Genomic DNA, 13105 nt, shown 5'->3' with positions numbered 1-13105 from the left:
ACTTGCTATCTCCCAATTTATGTAACCCTCTTATGGAGCCTAAACCTTTTAAGATAATCTTTGCAGAAAATTTCCTTCACATTTAAAAAACAAAAAACCTCATGTACATGATTAAAGGTAAATACAGATTTAGTCCCCCCACTCCTCAGGTTTTTTTCCTTAACATAAAAATAAACGGTATAAGCTCTGCAAAGAACTGCATATACTGAGAGGTATTCTCTAAGCTTAACCAATTGGAACAATTAAAAAAAAAATCCTTACTAACAACTGGGAAAGAATCTAATTTTGCTGTCAAAGTAGGTCTTTTCGGGGTGGGGGAATGGGATAGGCTGGTGATGGGTGGTAGGGAGGGCACGTATTGCATGGTGCACTGGGTGTTATACGCAACTAATGAATCATGGAACTTACATCAAAAACCAGGGATGTACTGTATGGTGACTAACATAATAAAAAATATTATTGTAATAAAAAAGTAGGTCTTTTCCTTTTTGTTCTTAAAGGACTTCTTGTAAAAGTACTTGATAAAAGAGCCACTGACAGGTACATTTCACATTAACAGGTTTTGACACTGCTCACAACTGATAATCTAGTGAACGTTATCTGCAGTTTCAACTCAAGAGAATGTAAAATTACATTATATTGAGAACCTTAAAAAAAAAATCCATTAACAAGTACAACAAAGTCCACGACTCCTGAATCGGAAGAGGACTATCACCTCTTACCAAATACCCAAATCTCCATAAAGTAAAACTCAGGAAAAGGGAATCAATTTTAGACCCCAATCCACAGGACGTTAGTTTCTGAAGTACTAAAAAGAACTTATTTCACTCATAGGTTGGTTCCACAGAATCAAAGTAAAACAATAAAACGCATATTCAGTGCATGTGAAGTAAATAGGTATATATTCTACAGACTCATAAAAAAATTTTAGTTCAAACATTAAAAGCCTGATCTAAGAATGAAATTTTTCTGGGTTTGCCTAGTACCAATACTTAGCTCTAACTATGAAATATTGTGAATATATATGAACAATTAAAATTTAATTTGACAGTCAACAGACAACTCTGTCCTACATTTCTGTTTATTAAAAACTGACATAAACGAACAAAACCTGTACAAAAAATATCCCCAATCATGTATCACTTTGAAACAGTAATCCTGAGAGACATTATCGCCTAGGACCCCCTCTTCCTCTACCCCGGCCACGTCCTCTTCCTCTTCCTCGGCCTCGGCCTCTTCCTGCAACTAAGAAAAGAGAAAAATAAAGCAAGGTTAATTCTCTTCTGCACTGATTGTTACCTGGGCCACCACAAACAGCATCTACAGTAAAGAAAACTTTAACCCGGCTTCTCTCAAATGTGACCTCACAGGCATCCCTTCCAACACATTATCATGCAGAAGCAAAACTGCTGGCTTACAAAGATGATATTTGTTCCGTTTGATTTATTGAGAAATTCATCAAGTTTTAAAATATCTATCATGTCTCAAATTCAACACAAAATAAAATCCAAATGATGTGAACCTTACACAAGATGGAAGAGATATCGTATCAATGGAACAGAACACGAACACCATGTACTAGATTTTTTTTTTAAAAGATTTATTTATTTATTTATTCGACAGAGATAGAGACAGCCAGTGAGAGAGGGAACACAAGCAGGGGGAGTGGGAGAGGAAGAAGCAGGCTCAGTGCGGAAGAGCCTGATGTGGGGCTCGATCCCATAACGCTGGGATCACGCCCTGAGCCGAAGGCAGACGCTCAACCGCTGTGCCACCCAGGCGCCCCATAGATTTTTTTGTTATTGAATACAATCCAAGCAAGTTGATTCAAAGCTAAGAAAGTTTAAACTACATTACATCAAGCAACCTTATGACTTTTTGGAATCTGAAGACATTTGACCCAATCATAACAAAGTACTTTAATTGTTATAGCAACATCCCTGTGTCAGCTGGTCTTGTAAGTCTACTTGAATATTATACTGACAGAAAACTCATTTTTCAAAGAACTTATTTTCAGTCTTCAGAGAGCTATGAATATTAAAAAAAATCCTGACATAAAGTTCAAGTCAGTCACATTCTAAACCTCTACCCACTGTTGCCAAACTTTTGTCATTCTGAGAAACAGAGGAAGTCTAGGACTTTTGTTAAAACAAGGCAGCTTAACCACATTTATCTCCAATTCCTTCTGAAATATTACTCATGACAGAAAAGGAGTAAAAATGGTAAATAACCATAAAGAAAAAGAAAGAGGAGAGAGGGAACACAATAATTGAAAAATTTCAATAATTTTTTAAGTCAGAAAGTAGACTAACAACTGTAAATGTTTAATAAAGAAAGAATAACCCTTAGAGGACCTACGACCCTAGAAGCCAAGGGTGAGATGAAGCAGGGGGCAGAAAACAAACAAAATGGTTGACAAACATGTGGAGCAAAAGACTGGTCAGTCCTCTCTTCCCCACCTTGCAAAGCTAATGATTATTTCCCTGACAGGTAGGTAGGAGAGAAAAGATAAAATAAACCTGAAGACACTGAAGCAGAATGGCTTCAGATTTGAAAATAAATGCAAAGTGGAGAGCAAGAGGCAAAGAACTGAGGGGAAGGGAAAGAGGAATTAATTTAGCGTTTTTCAAGCTACAGGTTGCAACCTAAATTTTTTTTCTTTTTTATAAAAGATTTTATTTGTTTGAGAGAGAGAGAGAGCACCAGCAGGGTGAAGGGCAGACGGAGAAGCATACTCCCTGCTGAGTGGGAAGCCTGATGCAGGGCTCAATCCCAGACTCCAGGATCATGACCTGAGCCAAAGGCAGACACTTTACCAAATGAGCCACCCAGGCGCCCCTAAATTTTTTTTTCTTAACTAAAAGAGCATAAGAAACACATGGGCATTTGCATGTATTAAGACTAAGTAATTCTTCCTGAGATTTTTGTTTCAGTTTTATGCATGAATGGGCCATGATGCCAAGTATATTTCTTAGTGTGGGTAGAAAGCAAAAAAGTCTCAAAATCCCTGTATCAAGTGACCGTCTACAAAACAACCAGCCCCTTTCTCCTGCTCTGCTCCTATAATGCTGGCTGCCAGGCATGTATCTCCTACAGTAGATGACAGGCATCTTTTTATTTGGTGGGGGAGGGGGTCTGAAAGGGTCCAGAAATGACTCGAGATCCTAAAATATTCGGTCTCCTCAGTGAAGAGGCCAACTCACTTCTGTACTATCCTACAGTGAGACTCACCAGCTCAGGAGTCCAGCCTCCCCTCCCAGAACTTCTCTTCCTAGGGTTCTTATTAAATACTAGATGGCCAAAGTACAAGATACTCAAATCAAGCCTACAACATAAAGATCACATTAAAGAGAGCAAATATGGGGGAGAGAGGGAGGGAGGGAGAGAGAGAGAGAAATATCACTCCATCAAGAAACAAACTCTTAACTATATAAGACAACCAACCGATGGTTACCAGAGAGGACCGGGAGGAGGGATGGGTAAAATACATGATGGGGATTAAGGAGTGCACTTATGATAACCACCAGGCCACATATGGAATTGTTGAATCACTATACTGTACACCTGAAACTAATATAACAGTGTATGCTAACTGGAATTCAAATAAAAACTTAAAAACAGAGAGAGCAAATAAAGAGAAACCCCCAAAAAACAAACAATGCCAAGTACAAAATAAAACTTAAATAAAGAAAAAGCACTAATATCTTATGAATTAATATCCTATCCAGTATTTTTCAGATACAGAACAAGATTCTATGAAAAAATATCACAGAACAGGAGGCCTGAAGATTAACCAAATGCTAGACTGGAAGATAAAGTGAGAGAAGTTCCTCAGAAAACAGAAACACAGGAAAAAAAAAAAAAGAAAAAAAGAAAAGACTTAGACAATTACTCAGAAGACCCAATTATTAAGACTTCCAGGAAGAAAGAACAGAACAAGTAAAAGAGAAGAAATTTATTAAAACTATACAAGTGTATTTCTTAGCTTTAAAAGGCAAGAATATCCATATTGAAGGGGTCCACAAAATAGTGAAAACAACAAAATGGAGGAAAACATAGGGAGAGCAAGGAAAGACCCAATGCCAAGTCATTAAGAAACATCAGAGAAACAGGAATAGTCAAATTTCCAAATCTTTCACAGTGCAGAGCGTGGGGGACTAGGCCATGCAAAGGGACAAAAAGAATGGCATGTCTACAACAGCAACACCAAGAATTATTAATAAATACTATACGCACTCATGGCAAGGACAGGGAATCAAAACAAAAAAATGTTCAAAAACGTTTATATCTGTTTTTTTAAAAAAAGATTTTATTTATTTACTTAGTCCTTAGAGAGAGAAACAAAGCATGTGTATGCAGGCACATGAGGGCGAGGGGAGAAAGAGGGAGGCAGAAAGAACCTCAAGTAGAATCTAGGCCACACACAAAGGCTGACGCAGGGCTCAATCTCATAACCCTGAGAGCACGACCTGAGCCGAAACCAAGAGATGGATGCTCAACCAACTAAGCCACCCGGGCGCCTCACAATATTTATATTTTGAGTAGTAGATCAATGTAGAAATATACATTCACAAAAATGATTATAATTCTTCAAACTTACCAGCTTCCCTTTTCTTAGATTTCACCTTTGGTTCAACATCCACAAGTAGTGTATCCAGAGGTAAGCTGTCTGGTAAGATAAAATATCGAATGTTATTTCCTCGAATACTCAGTGTTTCCAGCTGTACCGGTTCTCTATTCTTCAAAGTCATTTTCACAGCTTTAAGATGGGTATTCATGCTGACATCTACACCTAGAAGGAAAAAAAAAATAGAGGGCAATTATTAGCATGATAAAGAAGGCAATCAGTTAATCTACCAAGCCACAGTATTCACAAAAGAATACTGTCTGTTCTATAACTGCAAGTTTCTATGATAATTTAGTACAATTGCTTAATGGGTGAATGTCAGTATAAACCAGAAATCCTTCCTTCAGAGACTAACCCTGCACATTAATGATTTTTGCATGGTTAGGTATGCTTACAGATGTGAATGCAGCAAGAACCCTGAGTGGTACCTGACTCATTCCCACTGTACCCATGTATTCTCATCTCAGGGTTAGCAATGTTTATTGCATGATTCTCTCATTATCTCCATAACTTCCTCATATCCTATTCCACCATGCTATAAGCCTTGTTTTAAATATAAAGTCCTATATATACTATAGTATTTTCCTTGTTACTAGGAATTTAACATGTCTTTTTAAATTGCTTTTTTAAAGGAATGCTACTGTTTTCGTTAATACTTTAATTACCAAGTTGCACTGGTTTTGAATGGTCTGCCTCAGACTATTTTTCCCATTGTTTTTAGTGTGAGATTTTGCAAAATAAAAGCACAATTTTCTAGAATGAATATATGGCATTATCTTAGAACTATCCAATTACTGGAGCCTTCACCAATATATCTGAACAAACAGGATAACTAAAGATCCAGTTAATTTCTGCTCCTAGGAAGTCAGGCCAGAAAACATGCCTGTTTTCTCAACTATCTTGAGATAGTTGAGAAACTATCTCAACTATCCCAACATCCATCTCAAATAGCAATTACACTTCCTCAGTGTTACATGGTCACTAACCATATGGTACTGAACTCGTACACTGTACTGGTTTCTTTTCAAAGCAATTGCTGTTGCAAACATGAGTATACTCAAATACAATCAGTTTAACACTGTATATTTCTCTTGGTTTACTCAGATGCTGGATCCACACATTAAAAAATTATTTATAAACTTACAATTTAAATATTTCAGAGACTGGGACTGCATACTAAAATAGCATTTTCATTCATTTGGCTCAGCAATTCTTTTGCAATTTTGTGGGGAACACCTACTACAAGTGAAAAATCACAGTAACCTTAAACTACACATACAATATCATTAAAGCAAAAAGTTAGACATGAAAGAAAGAAGAATGAAGGAAAATACTCTCAAATAACCCATTTCCCATATATATTTTTACCCAAGGTAATCAAACATGAAAATCCCATCCTCCATCTTCAAGGACTTAACAATCTAACAGAGGACACAAAATTCTAAAAAAGAGTAAAATATACTTTGGAAGATGCAACATTCTAGGCAGAGGAACACACACAGGCAAAAAGCTCAAAAAGCTTTTAAAACAGGAAAACAGGGGTCACATGCAGGATAACCTGGGGAATTCAGTTTGGCCTTAGCACAAGTACTTAAGGTAAGGCTTAAGAAGGTCAATGAAATAATCCAAGCAAAAAGAATGAGATGTCTACTACAATAATGTTCATTAAGTAACCAGAAAAGAATTCTGGCCTTAAAGGTGGAAGATGTAGGGGAATAAAGTGTTAAAAAGCTGTCTAATTTCCATACCTGTGATTGTACCATGGACCTGTGTTCCATTCTTTAATTCAATGGTTACAGTTTCGTGACTCAATTTCATCAGAAATCTGTAAAAACAGTGGGAATAAAGTAGTAAGTGTTCACCTTTAACATTTTACAATCTTTTTTAAGTCAAAGGGTGAAATTTCTAGATGTTCAAAATCTGCTATAGATGCTACCTGTATCAATTCCTATTAATAATCTGCAAACAATATCAGCTTTCCTTGAATTATACCCTCAATATTTATGAAGAAGCATTATAATATCAGGAGCTGCCATATGGACATTTCTGATTCTCTAAACCATTATACAGTTTAACCTCCAATCCATGCATATAGATCCTAAAATCATTATAATTCACACAATTGAAATCAAGAAATTATATGAAAGTGGTCAAAAGGTACAGACTTCCAGTTATAAGGTAAATTAAGTACTAGGAATGTGACATACAACATGATGACTATAGTTATTAATGCTACTGTATGGTACATCTGAAAGTTGCTAAGGGAGTAGTTTCTGAAAGTTCTCATCACAAGAAAAAAACCCATTTTTCTCCCCTTCTCTTTTTTGGTATTCATACTGGATGATGTATGTTAACTAAACTTACTGTGGTAATCATTTTGCAATGTACATAAGCCAAATCATTATGCTGTACACTTTCATCATTCATTTTCTAATGAGAACATTCTCCTACGTAATCATAATACCACAATCACATCCAGGAAAATGAACAATAATCCTGCAATATGATCCAAAAATATAGTTCTTATTTCTAATTTATACTAAATTAGAAATTTATAATGTATAGTAAAAATTTATGATTTATAATACATATTTTGTACACCCTATCATAGCATCACACTAAATGATACGTGTACAATCACCTATTTTTCTTCCCCACTGGACTACTTCAAGGATCAAGACCTTTATATCTGATCCTGGGTGTCAAAGACACTGAATAACAGTTGGCTGAAATGCTCTAACATTAAAAGGGAAGATAATCTTAAAATACCACTTTTTTAGTGGCACAGTCAGCCATCCAAAAGGGGTACACTTGGTTTGGGACAAATCAAGTCCCAAATTTTAAAAAGTTAATCTGTCCTTGTATAAAGATCCATTTATTGAATCCTTTTCATATTTGTTGTCAAGAAAATAAAGTCTCTCTCAATAAACCGTTAATGCTTTATTTCACCTGACAAAAATTCTTTATGCTCTAAATTTAATAACCACTTATAACTATATTAGCTTAGAATTTTCATCTAACAGTTTCTTTCCATTATCAACCTTTGGTTTTTAAAAAATCTTTTACTTTAGGGCACTTGGCTGGCTCAATAAGTAGAACATGCAACTCTTGATATCCGGGTCATGAGTTTGAGCCCCACACTGGGCATATAGTTTACTTAATTAAAAAATCTTTTAATTGTCCCTCTCAGTAATAAGGTTTAACTTTTCTTAAAGAACATTTATTTCAGAGAGAGAACGCGTGCGCACACGCAGAGGGAGAGGGAGACAAGCAGACTCCCTACAGATTGTGGGGCTCAATCCTAGGACCAAGATCGTGATCTGAGCCAAAATCCAGAGTTGAACACTTAACCAACTGAGCCACCCAGGCGCCCCAACATTTAACTTTTATAGAAGTTCAAATCATATGTGGAAATAGATAGGATTGAAGTAAAAATCAAATATTTTAGTAATCAAACAATCTACCATACGGAAGTAAAAAGGAAAACCAAAATAAGCAAAACAATTTCTGAAGGAATCAAAATACATTTCAGCAAGTCCAAGGATGTGTCTTTCTTTTTTTTTTTTTTTCAAGATTTTATTTATTTATTTGACAGAGAGACAGCCAGCAAGAGAGGGAACACAAGCAGGGGGAGTGGGAGAGGAAGAAGCAGGCTCCCAGCGGAGGAGCCTGATGTGGGACTCATCCCAGAATGCCGGGATCACGCCCTGAGCCGAACGAAGGCAGACGCTTAACGACTGCGCTACCCAGGCGCCCCCCCAAGGATGTTTCTTTGACAAATAATATTTATCATTGTGTGGTAGTCCCTGTACTTGTCAACGAGGATTAAAAATGAATGACCAGGAGCTCAAACTCTAGTGGAAAGGACAGACACATAGAAAATATTTAAAGGTAACTATATTTAAAAAGCAATGAATATATGCACAGGCTTTTACCAGGAACATAATGTAGCATGGATAGGAGGGAGTCAGAGCTTAGTGAACTTCTGGCAAGAAGTCTGAAAAGTTGGAAATAATGCAGCAAAAAGAGACAAGAGCAAAGATTTGGGAGTAACAGCACGACACGAAGAGAAACTATAGGTATACTAGCAATGGATTATTAAGTCCCAGAAAATGAGTAGAGAAGAATTAGGTAGGTTCCTTTCATGGATAGCCCAAGCTGTTAAAGAGCTACTGAGGGGTTTTCATCAATGAAGTGGAGTGCCAGGGTCATTTTCACATTGGAAGACAATTAGGTGGCTAGAGCAGTACACAGGTTGAAGTTACAGGTATCAAGACATAGGAACAACAAAAAGATCAATGAAACAGAATAGAGTCCAGGATTGAACCCATATTTATATAGTTTAATTTTCTACAAAGGAGCCAATGGGACTGTCAAGCACTCCAACTGGCAAAGGAAAGCCTCTTCAACAAATGATGAACTCCATGGTAATACGAGTTTATATTACCTAAGAATATGGAATTAACTGGAAATCTATGAAGAAAAAATGAACCTGGACCTCTAACTCACACCACTTAACCAATATTAATTCAAGACAGATCACAGGCCTACACATAAAAGTTAAAATCATAAAGCTTTAAGAGAAAAACACAGATTAACTTCATGGTTTGAGGGTAGGCAAAAATTTGACCGTACACAGAGAATAACCATAAAAGGAGAAGCTGGTAAATTAAAACTTCCTCAAAATAAACTTCTGCTCACCAAAAGAAGTTATTAAAGGAATGAACAAGCAAGTCAAACTGGGAAAAATTATACCTGACAGAGGACTAGCACGCAGGACATATAAAGAATTCCTACAACTCAATAATAAACACAATCAAAACCAAGCACTTCACAAAGATACATGAATGGCCAATAAGCAGGTGAGTAAGTGTTCAACATCACTAGTCATTACGAAGATGCAAATTAAAGCCATTAACAAGACCCTAGTACACAAGCACTGAAACGGCTAAAATTGTGAAAACCTGGCAATTTATCAGATTATCAAGAAAGACGTCAAAAACAACTTGTATGTCTGTTTAGAGTGACAGTAAGGATGATAGTGCCACCAACCTTCGTACAAAAATAAGTCAACCTTCGTACAAAAATAAGTCAACTGCAAACCAGTTAGACAAATACCCATTTTCTTGGTACAAAATACATTCTCCACAAAGAAGAAACTTTATTTCCATCGTCTAAGACACAGAATAGGATTCAGAAGAGCCTTTAAAATTTTCAGGAAAACTGTGTTACAACACGCCAATATCTTTAAACGAGACAAGCTGATCCCAAAGAGTCTGAGACAGAACTGTAAGCAGATTCAGACGGGCAGGTATTGAGAAATTGCAAAAATATACTTTCAATTCTGGGGCGTTTTTCTCCAAAGTTACAGTTCAAATAAAAATGGACTAAAAGTTAACCTTAAATGCCTTCCCTATAAACTCTGAAAACACATTCAGGGTTTTATATGTAATTTCAATCATACCAGAAATTATCTACTTGCCTGTCTTCACAAAAGAGAAAGTTCCAAGAAGGCAGGAACCCCTCCTTAAAAAAAAAATCCATTACCAGCGCACAGTATAACAGGTGCCTAATAATTGATCGCAACTGACATACCTTGATTCAGACAAGAAACTAGCTATATATATATATATATAATTGCTAACTTAGTCAAACATCCTCTACGTTCCAGGCTCTCCGCCTCAAGGAAAAACACCAAAACCATATCTATCTGCAGGTAGTTTAGAAATGAATTACTCAAATCCGTAAACCAGTAGGCTCAACTAACCGATGGAATTTAAACACAAAACAGACTAGCGATTATCTGCGTAATCAGCCACAATCAGGTAAACTGATTCTGCCTCACGTTGGGAGATTTTTTTCCTGAATTAAAGTCCTGTTTTGAAGGGACACGTGAATTGAGTAATCTTAAATCTAAGGAGTTATCAAAATATAAACAAAAAAACCCTAATGAAATCAGAAGTCCAATCCTGAATTAAAACATTTCGGAAATGGGTTTCACTATTTCCAGATAAACCCCTGCAGCTTCAAAGTACATTTTAAAAGCTCATTAATTTCACGCAATGCATACAATTTTTCTTCATCTCTCCCACGTCTCCGGGAACCTACACTTAGTTATATTTGCCGGTCCTGACAGCCGAGACTGCCCAGAAAAGTAATCTAGAATAGAGCACGAGTTTTAATGAAATGAACATCTTCAACTAACCGAAAGAGCTTGTAATCCTGGCGCTGCACCTTTAAGGCCTCTAAGACACTAGGTGGGAAGAAACTGCCAGGATTTTACGTCCACTTGTCTGAAGACACGCGGGATCCGCGCGCCATCCAGTCCGAAGCCCTGGCTCCAGCGCCTACTGCGGCGCCGCCAAGATGGGGCGGGAGCAGCGGGCGCGGGAGGCCGTTAGCAGGCCGCGCGCGCACGCGGCTTTCGCGCCTCCCGCAACGGGGCAGTCCGGCCTCCCGCTCCCGGCCCAAATCGTCACAGCCCTCACCCCGCTGGGTTACCTCCTCACCTCACAAGCTTCATCCTAGCTGCGCCGTCTCTCTTTCCGTCAGATAGTGCACAAAATCCGACTACCCACGTCCGAAAGACTAGGAGTATGAATGGCCGGAAACGCCTACTCCTTAGGCTCCGACGTAAAGAGCGCGAGGAGCGCTTCGGACGCAAAGCGGAAACGGCGAGGCCACGCTGGGCCGCACTCCCTTCCGGCTCCGCAGAACGTTACTACGGCCCCTGGCGGCTGGAGGTGTGTCTTGCGACTGTTGAGAGCGTCTAGAGCTGGTCCAGAAGGAAAATTGCAGTAAGTAAGTGGGTGGGGGGATTTGAGATTAGATCCGATTAGTGGGAACTTCGGCCCGTTGGGAGCCATGTGTTATGCAGCACCAAGTATACCTGTGAAGGAAGGGAAGTCCTGAGAAAGCCTAAAGAATTATGCTAATTCTGCTCCAATACCAGGAATGTACATGAAGAAAATCACAGTTTAGCTGATTATTTTTACTTTATTATTTTTAAGATTTTACTTATTTATTTGTCAGAGAGAGAGAAAGAGTACAAGAAAGGGGAGCGGCAGGCAGAGGGAGAAGCAGGTTCCCTACTGAGCAGGGAGCCTGATGCAGCACTCGCTTCCAGGACCTTGGGATCATGACCTAAGCTGAAGGCAGACGCTTAACTGATTGAGCCACCCAGGCGTCCCTATTTTTACTTTAAATTCTGGTCGCAAACCTCAAAAGGGTACCCTACACTGTTGAGAAATAGTGTTGTGGTTCTCTAATAAGCTCACAAACTATTTCATACCTTCTTTCTTCTCTCCCTCTGAAACCTTCTACACTCTCTTTCTCAGATCACTCTCTGCTAGTATTTCTTACTTTTAAAAAGCCAGAAGCCACCTTTTCAGCTTTTCTTCCAGTTAGAGGGGTAGAAGTAGACAAATTCCTCTTCATTGTAGTCTGGATCCCATCTCTCCTTTTTTCAAGAATTTCACTCCTTCAGTTATCTCCTAACTTGAATCATTAATTTCTCCCTCTTCAGGGAACTTTTTTAAAAATATAAATTTATCTTAAAAACAAAGCAAAATTCTCCTCTGATGCAGCTCCAGCTACGGCTAAGATTTCTTTCACATAAAAACTTCTTGAATGAGTTGTCTACACTTGTTTTATTACCTCTAATTCACTCTTCAAACTCCATTCATATTGCTTTTCTAAAGGTCATCAAAAACCGCAAGACAAACCTCTATCTTTATCTTACTCAACATTTCAGCAGCACTTAACACAAATATTACCCTTTTGAAACACACGTCTCTCTCTTGGCTTTCAGGATGCCAGCCTCACCTGGTGCTACCCTATGCCAGTAGTTACACTTTCTAGGTCTCAGCTGCCTCATCCTCTACTGAGCCATTACATACTGGAGTGCTTCAGGGTTTACCCTAGGTGTAGTCTTCTTATGGATACTTTCTCCTTTAGCCTAGGTGATCTCTTCTAAAACCACGTCTTTAATTTGTATCTCCAGCCTGATGTCATCCCTGATTATCAGAACTCTTTGATGTGTAAGGCAATACTCATCAAACTTTTATGTGCATAGGACATACCTGAGGAAACTTTAGAATGAAAATTCTGATTCAGTTGGTGTGGGGGCTGAAATTCTGTATTTCTAAAAGCCTTCAACTGATGAAGATGCCCCTAGTCTATGAACCATAATTTGAGTAGCAAGACTGTAATGTTCATTTGTGTGCTGCCTTCTCAATATTTGTCCATCTCCCTTCCCAACAGTTCCTAATAATCTGATGATCCTCATGGTCGCAATGAAGCTGACTCTATCCTTGTATCAATCATCACATTCCATTATTTGTCCACAGTGGGCTTGGAATGTAAACTGATCCAGTCAGACCTTTGCAGGGAATTCTCTTTCCTTTTGAATGTGAATGAAGAGGTAGTAGCCTCTGGAGTTTTATTGGGAACTCCCTTAGAACCAAGAAAAGAATCCGT

The 13105-nt window shown here is 38.1% G+C and overlaps 1 protein-coding gene across 2 annotated transcripts; it reads right to left on the bottom strand.

The window, feature by feature from the left end:
* Positions 1 to 1063: 1063 nt before the first annotated feature.
* On the bottom strand, positions 1064 to 11293 carry SNRPD1 (small nuclear ribonucleoprotein D1 polypeptide). Of its 2 annotated transcripts, none has more exons than XM_002928344.4 (4): positions 11137 to 11293; positions 6376 to 6452; positions 4601 to 4792; positions 1064 to 1245 (listed from the first exon to the last, which is right to left on the bottom strand). In XM_002928344.4, exons 1-4 carry the CDS (start codon positions 11148 to 11150, stop codon positions 1169 to 1171), a joined length of 360 nt encoding a protein of 119 aa, XP_002928390.1. In that variant the 5' UTR covers positions 11151 to 11293; the 3' UTR covers positions 1064 to 1168. The 2 variants fall into 2 exon arrangements, with proteins under 2 accessions (XP_002928390.1, XP_034498653.1); XM_034642762.1 differs by lacking the exon at positions 11137 to 11293 and adding an exon at positions 10833 to 10955.
* Positions 11294 to 13105: the final 1812 nt, after the last annotated feature.

This window comes from Ailuropoda melanoleuca, chromosome 14 (assembly GCF_002007445.2).
Source record: "Ailuropoda melanoleuca isolate Jingjing chromosome 14, ASM200744v2, whole genome shotgun sequence".
Lineage (NCBI taxonomy): Eukaryota > Metazoa > Chordata > Mammalia > Carnivora > Ursidae > Ailuropoda > Ailuropoda melanoleuca.
Note: the sequence above shows the minus strand (reverse complement) of the source record. Positions and strands in the feature narration are given on the sequence as shown.